This window comes from Mizuhopecten yessoensis, unplaced genomic scaffold (genome assembly GCF_002113885.1).
Source record: "Mizuhopecten yessoensis strain PY_sf001 unplaced genomic scaffold, ASM211388v2 scaffold716295, whole genome shotgun sequence".
NCBI classification, from domain to species: domain Eukaryota; kingdom Metazoa; phylum Mollusca; class Bivalvia; order Pectinida; family Pectinidae; genus Mizuhopecten; species Mizuhopecten yessoensis.
Genome location: NW_018480045.1, coordinates 595,705 through 615,359, shown reverse-complemented (window position 1 = coordinate 615,359; position 19,655 = coordinate 595,705). Strand labels below are relative to the sequence as shown.

Below are 19,655 nucleotides of genomic sequence, written 5' to 3'. Positions count from 1 at the left end.
AACATCCTGTTCAGTGATAATAATGGAAGATAATTTTTCTTGTGAGATAGGACAATTAGGAGGAATGTCAAGGTCAGTTTTGTCAGAAGTAGAGACAGAGGTGAAGTATGAGTTAAAAGATTCTGCTTTATCCACAGGATGTGATTTAAGTTCACCATTTATTACAAGAGGAGCATCATTGTTTGATTTATTGTTAATGTTCATAATAGACTTTGCAACCCGCCACCACTTACCTGGAGGAATAGATTTGTCAATAAGGGAATTTTGGAGTTTAAGTAGATATTTTTGCTTAGCTTCTCTTACAAGGTCAATAACTGTGTTTCGCATATCTCTAAATTTTTGCCAGGCTGCAGTAGTATTAGTATGTTTGGCCCTGGTATGTTGACGATTTCGTTTCCTAATGTGTAATCTAATATCATTGTTCATCCAGACTTTATCATTTGGACGAATAGTGACAACTTTATGTGGTACATATTTTTCAATACAATTATGAATTTCACTGGAAATAAAATTATTCATAGTCTCTATATCAACATTTTCATTCAAACATGTATCCCAATCAATATTAGATAAATAGATGTTAGCATTAACAAAGTCAGTATCACTAAAGTACATAATTGTCTTTTTATATGCAGATTTCTTGTGAGTTTTGAAAGATATATTGCAACTAATTGGACTGTGGTCACTACAAATTGGAGTTTGGACAGAGGGATTTTTTACTATATCAGTATTGTTAGTCATAATAATATCGAGAGATGTCGAAGAGGTAGGAGTAGTTCTTGTAGGTTCGTGAATAATATTAGTAATGCCAAACTTAGTCATAATCCGCATGATGTGAGAATTTGGTTGTACGTTTAGCATATCCTGATTGATGTCTCCAATAAGTATATAATCTTTACCAAGTTCAGTGATATTACCCAAGACATCATCAAGTTTACTCCAATAATCCACAACAGAGTTTGGGGGTCTATAGATGCAACCTAACAGTAATTTTTTATGACTAAGGGTAATTTCAATCCAAATGATTTCTAAATCTGCTTTCTCTAAGTCTAGTCTCCTTTTAGATATAATTTTGTCATTGGTATAAATAAGAACTCCTCCACCTCTTCTATCAAGTCTGTCTTTACGGAAAGTATGAGGGTGATCAGATAAAGAAATAGCATCGTCAGGGATAGAGTCATTGAGATGAGTTTCAGTAAGGCAGATGATGTCATGATCAGCCAGTTCAGTCTCAAGGATATCAGTTTTATTTCTAAGTGAGCATATATTCAAATGTGCAATTGATATGTCTTCAATGAGTGAGTAATTTCCCATATTACCTGTAGGACCGGGATTGGTATGGATATCCATACACAGTAAAATAAGTTTAATTTTGATGATAAGCATAAATATTATATTAAAAATATTCTCTCCATGTGAACTGTGTAGATATGAAAAAATCAATTTCATTTTGGTAAGTGATATTATGCTATGCGTCACACCCAACACACACATGCTACAATCAGCTAAGATTATCCTAACCGTTATCAATATTGATGAATGATATGAGGTTTCTAACAGTATGTGGTAGGCATGACGTACAGCAACATTATACACAAGATCTGTTGACATTGGTTCTCGATAATAAATCAATAGCAAAAGATTAGTAAGTGTGAATATATGAAATGTATGCAGGTGATACTTCAATGAAAATATGTTTGAAATGATAGGATAATTATAGGGACAGTCACTATTTACAATATGTACATACAAGTACAAACATAGCAACATACTTACACCAGCGCTGGACCTGGACACATTCTCACATTTGAATTTTATAGTTTTGGATCTAATGTATGCAAACGAGAACGCTTTGATCGCAACTTCCCTAAAAGTAATGGATAAAGTGCTGATGTTGTGGAAGACTCGCTCAAAGATATGAAGTGTATAAATCCTAACATTAAAACAAATTTGGTTTGGAACATTTATCCTTACAAAAATTGCAGTTTTTAGTTTTCTTTGAAATGCTTGAATCGTTTGAACAAAAGCTAATATTCTATCAAAGTATCGTATAACTATCTTCTTACGAAAACGTCGTTTATGATTCTTTATAATTTTAAGCCAAATAAAAGCAAAATTCGACTCTTGAAAAACATCTTATTTTTAAAAGTAAAATAATGTATATTTTGTTGTATTCTGAACATAGAACACTCAATCGTCTGTACTAAAGCTGCAAAGGAGGTCGCTTAGTTTTGCTAAAATGTTTGGAATACCCATTACCTTTAATTCAGGGTTCAAAGGTTAAATCCATCTTGGTTGTCCAAAGTTTCAAAATAAAATTTAGTAAAACAAACTGTAGTTGAAATCTGTTTTATCCATGTGTTTGTTTTCTAACCTTGTCATCTAACCTTGCGCAATAGCTTGGGTCATGCATGTATCAGAATGGTATGTGTTTCTTAGTTATACCTTAAGTTCAAACACAATTACAAGGCACAACCTACCATAAAATCTTAAAAGTCGGTACGCGCATGACCAGAAATGTCAAGTCGCATGCCTTAAAATCATGTCACAATTTATAGTCGTATTAGTTCTATTTTGATGCCTGAAAATTCAAGCATAAAATACTTTAAAAATCTTTAAAGCAGTGACAAATGATGTCACGTCCTCAAAGTTGGAACATGGGAGCATACTCAAAACATCAAGCTTCGCGTAAATCGAATACTTCCCGATGAGGACGTGATGGCGAGCTTACAAATTGTCCATAGTCTATATCAACATAAATTTCATCTTTCAAATACTTTTGTGTCGTAAGTTTGATAATTAAAAGTCAACAACAATCACGGACACCATGCTATTCGGAACATGTTGGACTTGTTGTAAATAAAGATAAAGGAAAATGGCCGATGTAGCAGAAGTTCAGAAAGGTAAATACGATCGAAGTGGTCAATAAAGTATATAGTTGTAAAAAGTTTGGACATTGATTTGTTTGAGGTACCAGCTGCAAAGTCAACGATGAAACATTTTTAATAGGAACTTTTATGAAGTTTCGAATCCAATACTACAAGTCAAACCCGTGTTTTAATCATAAACCGGTATTAGGAAAGTGATGCAACGTTGACATGACTCGCTAGTATTTTATATAAATAGTAAAGCATATTTCTTTTTGCAAGTAGGAAATTCCAAAATGTTAACATATAGAGTGTTAGGTTTTTTCTCTTTCTTTCAATGAAGCACTTTATTTAATACTGCGTATTGTATGTTGGCCACTGTAATGTTGCATTACATGTATTATGTCGGAGTTGTGAAGTAGTATACAACAGCTTACCGGGGAAGCTAAACGTTGTATTGCATGGCAAATGTGGCGAGTTAATCATAGGTTGTGTGCGTAACCTTATACATAACTGAATTCTTCACTAGGACAAGTCGGCCTTATATTCAAAGTACTCCAACTTACCAACTGAGAAACATCTTCCAACTTCTTGCAAACGCATGTTCATTCTAAGGCGGGTTTGTCTCCAATTCTCACTGCAAATATTTAACTCGCAGCTTTTCTGGTAACGCACATACAGACTAATGGAATAAGTGGGAGGAGTCGTCATGTCATTTTATTTTTATCTAACTAATTAATATTTTTTATCTATGAAACGCAGTATTATGTATTTTAATGATATAAAGAAAATTGAAAATAACTTTACGGTAAAATGACTTTTCTTTGAGATAAAGACAAAACACAAGAAAGATAAAGTTCTCTCAGTGATACAAAATGTAACATGCCTTTATTTTCAAATCAACTGATAAAAAGTAATCAAGTAACATTTGTCTAGTGAATACTTTTCCTACAACCGATAACAGTCACATTTAAAAACCTTTCCGTACGATAATATTTTTGCTTCACGAAGAAATGAAAACGAATACAATGTTTACGTTTTCAGTGGTCGAGACTCTGTGTCTCACATTCGCCTACCACATGTATGGGTCTTCTATGGGAACCCTCAATGTCCTGGTGAGTGATGATCTTGACCGGAAAACCAACGTGTGGACCAGGTCTGGTAATCAAGGAAATGAATGGCATGGAACTGGAATACAGATCCCACCAGAGCCAAGCACCACTACATCCATAAAGGTGCATACTACTCATCAAAATGTGTTCATTTGTTTTAAAATTGGCTTAGTTAAGAAATATTCCTTTTATCTATTATCTATATCAGGTATGATGTACTAGTTTATAATATACATTATATCAATTTGATATTTTTATATACATGTATATTTAGATTTTTTTTTAAACTGTTGTCCATTTTTTTTCTTTTTACTTTTTGTAGATTTTCTTTGAAGGTATCCGTGGTAGCAGCTTTGAGGGGGATGCAGCTATTGATAACGTTGTTATCACGCCGGGTACATGTAGTAAGCTCAACCTTTAATCCTTTTAATATGGTCGATAGGTAGGTAATATATATATATACAAATATAAAGTCTCACCAAGTGATTTAAAGCGCGAGTTAATTTAATGCGTACTAGCGCATTAATCGAGTGGATTATATGGAGAATAAATCACAAGTTAGGTATACATCATATTCTTCCACGTCGTTGATGTAACAACACTTTTCATTAATAGAAAATAAACCATGCTCGCGCAAGTGTTTTGCTCTTCCAAAAGACCCCCCCCCCCCCCCCCCCCCACACACACACACACACACACACACACCACCCACTTGGTTAACAAGAAAATAATAATAATAATATAATATTCAACATTTGATATAGCGCCCTATCTAATTAACATAAGCCACTCTAAAGCGCTTTACAGTACATAGATATACAATTGATACAATTAGCTTATAAAATCAGTTTTGTCGCATGAAGGAACACCCATGCATTTGCATATCTAAACTTTTCCATGTACATTCACGTTAATCTGACTAGACAGGACAATGGCAAATGATTATAATAAGGCTGCCCTTTTACAAATGAGTACATTTGATGGTTTAAGTTATGTTGTCTTATCGGAACTGAAATATACAAGAAAGTATATTAAATCATATTGTCAATGTGCTAGATTAGATATACATAAAGTAATCTATAACTCAGGACTAGAACTTAATAGAAAATAATTACTCGTGGCATGACCTTGGTTGATTAACGTTCGAAAATCACATACATGATATTGTATTTATTATCAGGTTTCGTCATAGATATGCGTCTACATGTGTGCGCGTGTTTGTATGTCAGTAGGTCATGTTTAAGATATTTGTACTTAATTATAGTCAATAATAAAGCAAAACGCTTTATGTCAGTTATAGATACCCTCAACGCCAAGTATTTGCTGCAATGTTATCTATGTCAAGTGAACTCATATTAAGATGACACGTCGTTTATAAGTTGAAGGTATATGGAACAGTTGGGGACCGTGTTCGGTATCCTGTGGAAAAGGTTCAAAGGTCAGAAAGCGGACATGTTCTTACACAGCATCGCACTACGGAGGCGTGTACTGTACACAGCCGGAATACACAACTCAACCGGAAACTTGTTCGGCAATATCGTGTCCAGGTACATTTGTAAATTGTTTATGTTCCTTACTTGTCTATATTACAATGATTCAACTTTTTGTTTTTGTCATGAGATCACAGTTCACAGAAGTACATTAAGACGGATTCTTAGAAGAGAATAACAGAATTACTTCTCTATCATCCTCGATATTCAGGAGTTACGCTCACTTTCGCTCTCTACACTGCTGGAATATGTCATAGCAAAATTGAAGACACGAAGATAGCTGTTTGATTGGTGCCAGGTAAAAATACCTGTCCTTTGACAATTACAAAGGAGAGACGCCCGACTTCAAAGCCTGTCAAATTTTACCGTTACGTGACCACGAGATTCGTTTGATGTACAATGTACATAGTATTTTTCCAGTTTTCAATTGTTTAAGTTTAACCTTCACTTGGGTTTTCGTTATTCATTGTGGTATTTTTGCGAGAGTAAGAGGCCCCAACATTCTCCGTAAATAAAAAACAGAAGATAGTGTTGAAACTTAAAAATGAATAATTAAACCCAACAGGTTTTACCACACGACGTCTTTAATTGGAACACCTTTGTCCTCATTTTGTCTTAAGATGAACGTCTAAAGTGCGAAACCATTGAGAGTGTATCTGCTGAAAATTACGAACTTTTATATTGTTATTTCGATTATAAATCATAAAACTAAAATTTGACTGGCCATCTGAAATCCTGTAAGAATGTTTGTCTCATTGAGCGATAGTCCGATAGGCTTCTTATGTTATAAATGAAACATATTTTTTAATCATGTGATTGGGGGGTTCCATTAGGTCTGAAAATCCGCAGATATCATTGACCATTCAGTGCTCAATCATGGAAAAAACAAATATTTAATATTCGAAGTACAAAACTTGATCCTTCTTCAATCGTCTCATTAGTTTATGATGAAAGTGGTTCATATGTTCTTAATATTGACCCTAAGCCAGCTGTACTGTCAAAGTTATCGTCCAAGGACATGTCAGCAAAGCTTGTTTCCAACTCCTCATCCTGATTGTGATGTCAATATTAAGAACATATGAACCACTTTCATCAGAGACTAATGAGACGAATTAAGAAGGATCAAGTTTTATACTTCGAATTTAAAAAAAAAACTTTTTTTCAACGAACACATTTCAGTTGACGATAATTTACTTCATATTTACCGTAACAAATTCTAATAGAGTACCATTTGGGGGGAGGGGGGGCGGGGGGGGATGTTGGGCATAACATAACCGCAATATATATTTCAGTAATAATAATGTGGGAAGTACGGAGTACATTAACAGTCAATGAGTACATAAGCTGTCAATGGTTACACAACAGTAAACGGTATGAGGAAAGTAAGGGAACATAAACTGTCGATGGTTACACAACAGTAAACGGTATGAGAAAAGTATGGGATACATTAATTGTTAATGTTTACATTACAGTAAACGGTATGTGGGGAGTATGGGTACATAAATTGTTAATGTTTACATTACAGTAAACGGTGTGTTGGAAATATGGTACATTGACTGTCAATGTTTACATTACAGTAAACGGAATCTGGGGAGTATGGGGTTCATTAACTGCCAATGTTGACAAACCATTAGACGGTATGTGGGAAATATAGGATTCATCGACTGTCAATGTTAACATTACAGTAAACGGAATCTGGGGAGTATGGGATTAATAAACTGCCAATGGTTACATATACTTGAACGGTATGTGGGAAGAACTGTAAATGTTGACATAACATCGAGCGGTATGTTGGAAATATGGGTACAATAAGTGTCAATGTAAACGGAATGTTACAGTATTTGTGACCACAGTCCACTGGGCACACCCCCTTTCGTGGTCATGTAATCATGATTGGCCATGAAAGGGGATTATGTGTGCGGTGGACTGTGGTAGCAAGTGATCTTACTGTATACTTCCCACCTCTCACAATGGAAAAGTGTGGGCAATAAATCACTTGCTACCACAGTCCACTGCACACATAATCCCCTTTCAGGGCCAATCATGATTACACGACCATGAAAGGGGGTGTGCCCAGTGGACTGTGGCCACAAATGCTGTAAGAAAGGGGAGATAATCAATCAGTGAGTAACGGTGAAGTCAATACAGTAGAGGATAATCTTAGTTGACACATTTCAAATAAGGGGAAAAAATGAAAGTGAAAAATGGTAATTTCATGATTGAAAAACACAAACAGATTTCCTTATCACGTGAGAGGATAAGCATATCCCGGAAAAGCTTATAATCTTCAGGAGCTGTTCCTTTATACAAAATTGCACATTCAAATATACCATTCATTGAAAGAACTGGAATTCCTTAGGGATTGATAAACCCTTACATTGTATATATGAAAATGGTTTCAATATCCTGTACCTTTGCCACATCTTGAAAATTAAACTGAAAATGTAGTCAGAAATTCAACATTGTTTCCCGTATTTTGAACAGACACTCCTTACCTTCCCTGACACTGGACCTGGATAGTAATCCAAAAACACTTGTATCCATTATGAAGGATACACTCAGACTGGGCTATTGAGAATCTTACCTGGTTATGATTAGTACTCACTCACATAGGTACATGTAAATTATCTGCAGTGTAGGGTAGGTAAAAAGATTGTCCAGGTGAACATTTTTTACTCAACTTTTCTGTTTTGTTCGAGTTGGGAAGCATGCAGTAAGCCAGTTATTGCATGATTTCTCGTCACTCGGGACTTATTACACCCTCGCTTCGCTCGGGTGTAATACATCCCTTGTTACTCGAAAACCATGCAATAACCTTTACTTAAATTATTTCGCATTCCCACTAACAGCACAAATATATTCTCTATTATTATCCTTGCTCAATGAAGCGTCCGAGGTAGTACTACTACTCTCACCTGTCCCACTCGATGGGACTGTACACGTACGCGTATTACTGCGGGCAGGAGAGTCACACATTGATTGCACACGATCTTTATAACTTAGTACAGCTTTTGTGTCTCCACTTTCAACACTCCCACTAGTATAATGGACCAATAAATAGATATCGTTTAGCAGTTTTTCGATTGCTGACGAATTTCCAGAGTAAGTACTTATTACAAGAGAACCTTCATTAAAGGCAGGAAGCCTGACTGATTCTCAGAAATAGTTTCAGCTGCTAAAAGGTCTTACATGTTTACATTACAGTAAGCGGTATCTGGGGAGTATGGGGTACATTACCTGTCAATGTTTACATTACAGTAAGCGGTATCTGGGGAGTATGGGGTATATTAGCTTTCAATGTTTACATTACAGTTAGCGGTATGTAGGGAGTATGGGGTACATGTACATAAACTGTCAATATTTACATTACAGTAAACGGAATCTGGGGAGTATGAGGTACATAAACTGTCAATATTGACTTTGTACGGTATGTGGGAAGTATTCGGTAAATAAACTGCCGATGTTAACATTTCATTGAACAGTCTGTGGGAAGTATGGGATACATAAACTGCCAATATTGACATTTCATTGAACGGTATGTGGAAAGTATGTGGTTAATAAACTATCAACGGTTACATATAATTGAGCGGTATGTGGGAAGCATGGGGTAAAATACTGTCAATGTTGACATAACATTGAACGGTACGTTGGAAATTTGGGGTACACTAAGTGTTAATGTTAACATCAAAGTGAACGGTTTGTGGGTAGAATGGGGTTTATGAACTGTTAATGGTAACAGAACAGTTCACGGCATGTGTGAAGTTTGGGGTACAATTACTGTCAAAGTTTATTTTACAGATAACAGTATGTGGGAAGTATTGGGTACATTAATTGTCAATGTCGCTCTTACAGTAAACGGAATGTGGGGATCGTGGAGTACATGGAGTATTTGTTCGGTTACCTGTGCGGTTGGCTCCAAGTCTAGAACCCGTCAGTGTAATGATCCGGCCCCAGCGTTTAATGGTCACCAGTGTACAGGCGAACCTGTCGACAAGGACACGTGTACTTTGTCTCCATGTCCAGGTATGTACGTACCATGGTTACACATCTGACATCAATTATTGTTTCTGATTATGCTGCCTTAACTTTGTTTTCACATTTCTGATGTAGCAGATATTTCTGATAGCATGTCTTGTAGCAAATATTCCTGATAGCATGTCAATGGTTATATAACAATTAACGGTATGAAGAAAGTATGGGTACATTAACTGTCAATGTTTACATTACAGTAAACGGTATGTGGGGAGTATGGGGTACATTAACTGTATGTGTGGGGTATGGGGTACATTAATTGTCAAAGTTTATTTTACAGATAGCAGTATGTGGGAGGTATTGGGTACATTAATTGTCAATGTTGTTCTTACAGTAAACGGAATGTGGGGATCGTGGAGTACATGGAATACCTGTTCGGTTACCTGTGCGGTTGGCTCCAAGTCTAGAACTCGTCAGTGTAATGATCCGACCCCAGCGTTTAATGGTCTCCAATGTACAGGGGAACCTGTCGACAAAGACACGTGTACTTTGTCTCCATGTCCAGGTATGTACGTACCATGCTTAAACCTCTGACATAAATTATTGTTTCTGATTTCGTTTCCTTAATGTTGTTTTCACATTTCTGATGTAGCAGATATTCCTGATAGCATGTCTTGTAGCAGAAATTTCTGATAGCATGTCTTGTAGCAGATATTCCTGATAGCATGTCAATGGTTATATAACAATAACGGTATGAGGAAAGAATGGGTACATAAACTGTCGATGATAACATAACAGTAAACGGTATGAAGAAAGTATGGGAACATAAACTGTAAATGGTTACATTACATTAAACGGTATGGGGGAGAATGGGGTACATTAACGGTCAATGTTTACATTACAGTAAACGATATGTGGAAAGTATGGGTACATAAACTGTAGATGGTTACATAACAGTAAACGGTATGAAGAAAGTATGGGGTACATTAACTGTCAATGTTTACATTACAGAAAACGGTATGTGGGGAGTATGGGGTACATTAAATGTCAATGTTAACATTACAGTAATTGGTATGTAGGCAGTATGGGGTTCATTAACTGCCAATGTTGACAAACCATTGGACGGTATGTGGGGAGTATGGGGTACATTAACTGTCAATGTTTACATTACAGTAAGCGGTATCTAGGGAGTATGGGCTACATTGACTGTCAATGTTTACTTTACAGTAAACGGTATATGGGGAGTATGGGTAACATAAACTGTCAATGTTAACATTACAGTAAACGGAATATGGGGAGTATGGGGTTCATTAACTGCCAATGTTGAAAAACCATTGAACGGTATGTGGGAAGTATGGAGTACATTAACTGTCTATGTTTACATTACAGTAAACAGTATGTGGGAAGTATGGGTACATAAACTGTCGATGGTTACATAACAGTAAACGGTATGTGGAAAGTATGGGTACATAAACTGTCGATGGTTACATAACAGTAAACGGTATGTGGAAAGTATGGGTACATAAACTGTCGATGGTTACATAACAGTAAACGGTATGTGGAAAGTATGGGTACATAAACTGTCGATGGTTACATAACAGTAAACGGTATGTGGAAAGTATGGGTACATAAACTGTCGATGGTTACATAACAGTAAACGGTATGTGGAAAGTATGGGTACATAAACTGTCGATGGTTACATAACAGTAAACGGTATGTGGAAAGTATGGGTACATAAACTGTCGATGGTTACATAACAGTAAACGGTATGAAGAAAGTATGGGTACATAAACTGTCAATGGTTACATAACAGTAAAAGGTATGAGGAAAATATGGTGCATAAACTGTCAATGGTTACACAACAGTAACGGTATAAGGAAAGTATGGGTACATAAACTGTAGATGATTACATAACAGTAAACGTTATGAGGAAAGTATGGGTACATAAACTGTCGATGGTTACATAACAGTAAACGGTATGATGAAAGTATGGGTACATAAACTGTCGATGGTTACATAACAGTAAACGGTATGAAGAAAGTATGGGTACATTAACTGTCAATGTTTACATTACAGAAAACGGTATGTGGGTAGTATGGGGTACATTAAATGTCAATGTTAACATTACAGTAATTGGTATGTAGGCAGTATGGGGTTCATTAACTGCCAATGTTGACAAACCATTGGACGGTATGTGGGAAGTATGGAGTACATTAACTGTCAATGTTTACATTACAGTAAACGGTATGTGGAAAGTATGGGTACATAAACTGTCTATGTTTACATTAAAGATAACGGTATGGGGGAAGTACGGTGTACATTAACTGTCAATATTTACATTACAGTAAACGGTATGAGGAAAGTATGGGTACATAAACTGTCAATGTTTACATTACAGTAAACGGTATGGGGAAAGTATGGGTACATAAACTGTCGATGGTTACATAACAGTAAACGGTTTGAGGAAAGTATGGGTACATAAACTGTCGATCGTTACATAACAGTAAACGGTATGAGGAAAGTATTGGTACATAAACTGTAGATGATTACATAACAGTAAAAGGTATGAGGAAAGTATGGGTACATAAACTGTCGATGGTTACATAAAAGTAAACTGTATGAGGAAAGTATGGGTACATAAACTGTCAATGGTTACACAACAATAAACGGTATGAGGAAAGTATGGGTACATAAACTGTTGATGGCTACATAACAGTAAACGGTATGTTGGGAGTATGGGGTACATTAACTGTCAATGGTTACACAACAGTAAACGGTATGAGGAAAGTATGGAAACATAAACTGTCAATGGTTACATTACAGTAAACGGTAGGCGGAAAGTATGGGTACATAAACTGTCAATGTTTACATTACAGTAAACAGTATGAAGAAAGTATGTGGTACATTAACTGTAAATGTTTACATAACAGTAAACGGTATGAGGAAAGTATTGGTACATAAACTGTAGATGATTACATAACAGTAAACGGTATGAGGAAAGTATGGGTACATAAATTGTCGATGGTTACATAACAGTGAACGGTTTGAGGAAAGTATGGGTACATACACTGTCAATGTTCACATAACAGTAAACGGTTTGAGGAAAGTATGGGTACATAAACTGTCGATCGTTACATAACAATAAACGGTATGAGGAAAGTATGGGTACATGAACTGTCGATGGTTACATAAAAGTAAACGGTATGAGTAAAGTATTAGTAAATAAAATGTAGATGATTACATAACAGTAAACGGTATGAGGAGAGTATGGGTACATAAACTGTCAATGGTTACACAACAGTAAACGGTATGAGGAAAGTATGGGTACATAAACTGTTGATGGTTACATAAAAGTAAACGGTATGAGCAAAGTATGGGTACATAAACTGTCGATGGTTAAACAACAGTAACCGGTATGAGGAAAGTTTGGGTACATAAACTGTTAATGTTTACATTACAGTAAACGGTTTGAAGAAAGTATGTGGTCCATTAACTGTCAATGATTACATTACACAAAACGGTATAAAGAAAGTATGGGAACATAAACTGTCAATGGTTACACAACAATAAACTGTATGAGGAAAGTACGGGTACATAAACTGTCGATGGTTACATAACAGTAAACGGTATGATGAAAGTATGGGTACATAAACTGTCGAGGGGTAAACAACAATAACCGGGATGAGGAAAGGATGGGAACATAAACTGTCAATGTTTATATTACAGTAAACGGTATGAGGAGAGTATGGGTACATAAACTGTCGATGATTACATAACAGTAAACGGTATTAGGAGAGTATGGGTACATAAACTGTCGATGATTACATAACAGTAAACGGTATGTTGTGAGTATGGGGTACATTAACTGTCAATGGTTACACAACAGTAAAGGGTATGAGGAAAGTTTGGGTGGATAAACTGTTAATGTTTACATTACAGTAAACGGTCTGAAGAAAGTATGTGGTACATTAACTAAACTGTCGATGGTTACATAACAGTAAACGGTATGATGAAAGTATGGGTACATAAACTGTCGATGGTTACACAACAGTAAACTGTATGAGGAAATTATGGGTACATAAACTGTCGATGGTTAAACAACAGTAACCGGTGTGAGGAAAGTATGGGTACATAAACTGTCAATAAAGTATTGGTACATAAACTGTAGATGATTACATAACAGTAAACGGTATGTTGTGAGTATGGGGTACATTAACTGTCAATGGTTACGCAACAGTAAACGGTATGAGGAAAGTATTGGTACATAAACTGTAGATGATTACATAACAGTAAACGGTATGAGGAGAGTATGGGTACATAAACTGTCGATGATTACATAACAGTAAACGGTATTAGGAGAGTATGGGTACATAAACTGTCGATGATTACATAACAGTAAACGGTATTAGGAGAGTATGGGTACATAAACTGTCGATGGTTAAACAACAGGAACCGGTATGAGGAAAGTATGGGTAAATAAACTGTCAATGTTTATATTACAGTAAACGGTATGAGGAAAGTATGGGAACATAAACTGTTGATGGTTACATAAAAGTAAACGGTATGAGTAAAGTATTAGTAAATAAAATGTAGATGATTACATACCAGTAAACGGTATGAGGAGAGTATGGGTACTGTCAATGTTTACATTACAGTAAACGGTTTGAAGAAAGTATGTGGTCCATTAACTGTCAATGATTACATTACAGAAAACGGTATAAAGAAAGTATGGGAACATAAACTGTCAATGGTTACACAACAGTAAACGGTAGGCGGAAAGTATGGGTACATAAACTGTGAATGTTTACATTATAGTAAACGACGTGTGGGAAGTACGGGGTTCATTAACTGCCAATGTTGACAAATCATTGAACGGTATGTGGGGAGTATGGGGTACATTTACTGTCAATGTTAACATTACATTAACGGTATCTTGGGAGAATGAGGTACATAAACTGTCAATATTGACACTGCCGATGTTAACATTTCATTGAACAGTTTCTGGGAAGTATGGGATACATACACTGCCAATATTGACATTACATTGAACAGTATGTGGAAAGTATAGGGTGAATAAACTGTCAATGGTTACATATAATTGAATGGTATGTGGGGAGTATGGGGTACATTAACTGTCAATGTTTACATTACAGTAAATGGTATGTGGGGAATATGGGGTACATAAACTGTCAATGTTTGCATTTTCATTTCATTTTTTTTTATTCATGATGTTGTATGAATTGGATCGAACAACAGGCTATGCCTATATCAGTTCTCTCCTGCATGCATTTTTATAAATCAGCATATAAATATATTATAATTTATCAGTGAAATGAAAAATTGAAAAAAGACACAACTTATATACAAAACAGATACTAGATTATCCCTGGGAGTTCAAAATCCACACAGAGTGACTTATAGATACATGTAGTTGAATATTAGGCTTATATAATTAAATATCATGAATAATCTATGTCAATATTGTATGGTATATTAATATTCACATTATAATACGTTGAGAATATAATTATACAACTACTTGTTATTAATTACAAAATACAAGTCCATGTTGATTTAAGGAGTGAGTATATCATATTCACACTGTGGTTATAGTAAGCGCTTAATGATATTTATAACCATAAGCATGTTTGCTGTTCATGTTTACAATATTAGATTATTAGTACATTATAATATAAGTTGATATAGATCATTCTAGTTATATAAATCTTTTTGAGTTCAAAATAAAGGTTGAGACACTCTCTATGATATTTTTTTGGTTTCATTGTCACAATGGTTACAACCATTTAGTAAAGTATGGGTCCACGTCCCGAACCTGGTTACGTTGGCGCTCAGTGCGTATGTGATCATTTCGTGGGTGTGATTGTCGCGCGCTGTGCGTCAACGTAGCAGAAGGCTTTCACAGTAGCTCCAATTTGAGCCAACCTGTTTGCCGTGGGTTGCATCTCGTATTCCTTGGGGAAGAAGATCCTGATAGTTGAGCATAGTCGGAATCACTGTCAAACTCTTGATAGGAAGGAGACATGATCCGACATTCTGCAACATATTGCTTTGGCTTCGGACTCTGGGTAGACGAAAGATGATATGGGCCCTCTATCACCAATCGGCTGGTCACGCCGAGCCCTTGGTATACATACTTCCAAGAAGGCGGTAGCTTAGGATCAATCGCAAGAGTATACTCTTCCAAATAGTATGTATACTCTTACGAGTATACTATTCTATGTATCTCCGACACTTTGGCGCTGGACATCCGCGTCACACCAGTGTCTCCTTGTTGGGCTCCGTGGCGGGTGGAGGCATAGATCGTGAAACAAATAAAAATACACATGGGGAAAGATAAAAACCACCAAAACGACGGACATACCAAAAACCGGAACGATGACTCTAGCTCAAAAACAACACAAAACGCAACACAGAACACCCAATTCCCGCAATTCCTTGTGATGACCTCCACACAGAGTGGCAAAACAACGGCCGCGTTGTCGCCACTTCTGTTAAGAACGGGCATCCAGGGAATTGCTGGGAATGTGAAATCCGTTAAGCCATTGGGATCGGGCGATCTCCTTATAGAGGTTTATCGCCAACAACAGGCGATGAACCTACTCGGAACAACCAGTTTTGCCGGCATCGGTGTCAGTGTGAAACCGCACTCATCACTTAATTGCAGCAAGGGGGTAATCAGGTGCCCAGCCTTGCGCAATGACACCGATGAAGACATACTTGCATATTTCCAGGAGGAGAGCGTCCCGGTCTCAGAGGTGAGGCGGATGGTGATCAAGAGAAACAATGACACTATAAGAACAAACACCTTCATCATCACATTTTCAACACCAACACTACCCCATATACTAACAATCGGATACCAGAGGTACAAAGTTTCCGTCTACATCCCAAATCCATTGCGATGCCGAAACTGTCAGAAGTACGGTCATCACGAAAAGCGATGTAGACGGAAAACGATCTGACAGTATTGTGGCCGTGAGGGTCACACCGAACAAAGTGACTGTGACATCGCCAACCTGCGCTGTGTCAACTGTAAGGGGAAGCACGCTGCCTCTTCTCGCGACTGCCCTACCTGAAGCCGGGAGAGGGAGATATTACGGGTTAAATATACCCGAGGTATCTCTTTCCCCGAGGCCCGGAGGATAGTCGGGAGTGCAGACATTGCTACACCCTCTTACGCACAGGTGACTCGAGGCAAGGCGCCGGTTGATAATGTCACGGTCAAGGATGCTTCGGTTCAAGTATCTGAAGACAAACCTGCTTGGGGCTCACAAGTCCCAGACATGGCTGGTCAACAGAACTTGAAAATTCTCACGGGAGACCCATCCCGTTTCACGACTTTACCAAACCAACCAAACCAAACAAACTGTCAAAAGCAGCATCACCATCAAAAAAACCATCACCCTCAAAAACAGCGTCTTCATCAAAACCAGCAACACCATCAAAACCAGCACCACCATCAAAAACACCTTCCTCTTCAGGAGAAAACCCTCCAAAGGGTGGCCCATCTAAGGCACAGATGCAGTCGCAGCGATCACGCTCACTAACATCTGTTCATCGATTCCAACTGAGGTCAGAGCCACATCACCAACCAACAGAGCTAAGAAAAAAATTAAAATAGCGTGGGGCAAATATGATGGACCCGAACTGAATGTCACCTTTGGCAAAGGATCAGAGGACCCTACAAACCGGTTCAATGTCCTACTATGTTTCGATGATGAGATGGAGACGAATGCCTCAGCGCTTCGTGCTTCGACTCCATCGAAATCCAGCCAAAATAGCAAAAAATTAATAATACAATTATCCAATGGAACATCCGCGGATTAAAGGCAAATATAGAAGAATTTCAGAATCTATCAAAAGAATTTAGACCCGCCATTTTTTGTCTACAAGAAATCATGCTCAAAAACCCAATCACGCTTAGAAATGTCTCACTCTACACTAACATTCCAACTGTAGTTAGCAGAGCAGCAGGTGGCGCAGCGGAAGCTGCCCATAAAAATATTCCTCACAGAATGATCAAGTTAAACACAAATTTACAGGCTGTTGCTGTCTGTGCAACATTACACAGACAAATAACCTTCTGTTCAATTTATCTCCCTCCGAATATTGTTTTCACTTGTGAGCGACTCAATAACATCGTCTCCCAGCTCCCAACACCATTCATAATCCTCGGTGATTTTAATGGTCATAATAGCCTGTGGGGCTCTCCCAACACAGACGAGAGAGGAAGACGTATTGGGGAATTTATAGATAAAAACAACTTGTGCCTTTTTAACAACAATACCACTTCCTATTTACACCCTGCTACAGGCTCTCGTACCCACATTGATCTATCATTATGCCATCCATCCGTTCTGCTTGATTATGACTGGAGGGTAAATGATGATCTTTGTGGGAGTGACCACTTCCCAATTTTTCTTAAGAATATTGGGACTCCTCTTGATGATCCTCTACCTCGATGGAATATGCACAAGGCAGATTGGGTCCAGTTCCAACACATGTGCATTGAAAAACAAACCATAGACAAGTTTACTAACCTCGACGACCCTATCAAAACTTTTACTGAAACACTCACTTCTATTGCCCAAAAGACAATTCCAAAATCCGCTCCAAAACCTACGAAGTTCCTTTTATCTGAAGAATCTTTTAAAACACGCAGTAATCGGGTAGCTGCTCTAAGACGCTACTTCAATTGCCCAACTCCTTCAAACTACAGTGAATTTAAAGGCTCGGCGATCAATTAAAATTGACAAAAGAAACTGCTGGAGAGAATATGTATCCAAGATATCATCAAACACGTCCTCAAAAAAAGTATGGGATATGATTCGGAAAATAAGTGGGAAAAAGAAAAAGGCAACATCCTCCCATCTCATTAATAAAAACATTTTTTTTTTCGTCTATGTCTGAAATCGCTGATGCATTTGCAAAAAAAATAGCTAAAAACTCATCCCCTTTAAACCACTCTCGAAAATTCCAGTCTTTAAAGAAAAAAAGAGAAAAAAACCGGCTCAATTTCAAATCATCAAACAAAGAAAGTTATAATGAGCAATTTACCCTACCATAACTTGTTGATTCGCTTAGAAAATAACAGGACACTGCTTCAGGTCCTGATGATATTCCATATCAATTTCTAAAGCACTTACCGCACTCGTCACTAACATGCCTTCTTTACATATTCAACAAAGTTTACGCTTCCGGAAAGATTCCCGATTCGTGGAAAACTCCACAATTATATCTATCCCAAAACCGGGAAAGGATGCTACTGACCCAAACAACTATGTAAAACTCTAGAACGAATGATAAACACTAGACTGGTTTGGTTTCTTGAGGCCAACGATATAATATCCCCTCTTCAAAGTGGTTTTAGAAATAGAAGAGGGACAAATGACCATCTCATCAGATTAGAGACATTCATTCGAGAGGTTTTCGCCAAGAAGGAACACCTTGTCGCCGTGTTCTTTGATATTGAGAAGGCCTATGATACTACATGGCAGTATGGCATCATGAAAGATCTTCACGACCTTGGCGTACGTGGAAACCTTCCCAATTTTATATCTAATTACCTATCAGATAGACACTTCAAAGTCCGTGTTGGTTCAACTTTTTCTGAAACGTCTAAACAGGAAATGGGAGTCCCACAGGGTGGAATCCTATCAGTCACACTGTTTGGACTTAAAATCAATGATATAGTCAAATGTCTTGGTCAATCAACAGAAGGGTCGTTATTTGTGGATGACTTCTTGATCTGTTACAGATCTAAGAACATGCACACGATAGAACGACAACTTCAACAGAGTTTAAACAAACTACAAAATTGGGCAGACGAAAACGGCTTCAAATTCTCTAAATCCAAAACTGTGTGCATGCATTTCTGTCAAAAACGAAAAGCACACAATGACCCAAATCTAACACTCGATGGCACTAGAATTCCTGTTGTTGAACAGACTAAATTTCTCGGCCTCATTTTTGATTCGAAACTCTCTTTCATACCACATATAAAGTATCTGAAGGATAAGTGTTCCAAGGCGTTAAACATTATACGAGTCCTTTCTCATACTGATTGGGGAGCGGATCGTGAAATGCTTTTGCGCCTATACAGATCACTTATTCGAACAAAACTGGATTATGGTTCTATGGTATACGGGTCAGCGCGCAGTTCGTACCTTCAGATGCTAGATCCAATCCATAAC

At 37.2% G+C, this 19,655-nt stretch overlaps 1 protein-coding gene across 1 annotated transcript in view; it reads left to right on the top strand.

Moving 5' to 3' along the window:
* The first annotated feature begins 2,875 nt into the window (after positions 1–2,875).
* LOC110442743 (coadhesin-like) overlaps positions 2,876–19,655 on the top strand; it is a 29,576-nt gene continuing 12,796 nt past the window's right edge. Inside the window, exons 1-5 of the mRNA XM_021486492.1 lie at positions 2,876–2,903; positions 3,912–4,102; positions 4,302–4,374; positions 9,322–9,492; positions 9,836–10,006. Of these exons, the coding sequence (XP_021342167.1) occupies positions 2,876–2,903; positions 3,912–4,102; positions 4,302–4,374; positions 9,322–9,492; positions 9,836–10,006 (634 nt within the window). The remainder of the gene's footprint in view (positions 2,904–3,911; positions 4,103–4,301; positions 4,375–9,321; positions 9,493–9,835; positions 10,007–19,655) is intronic.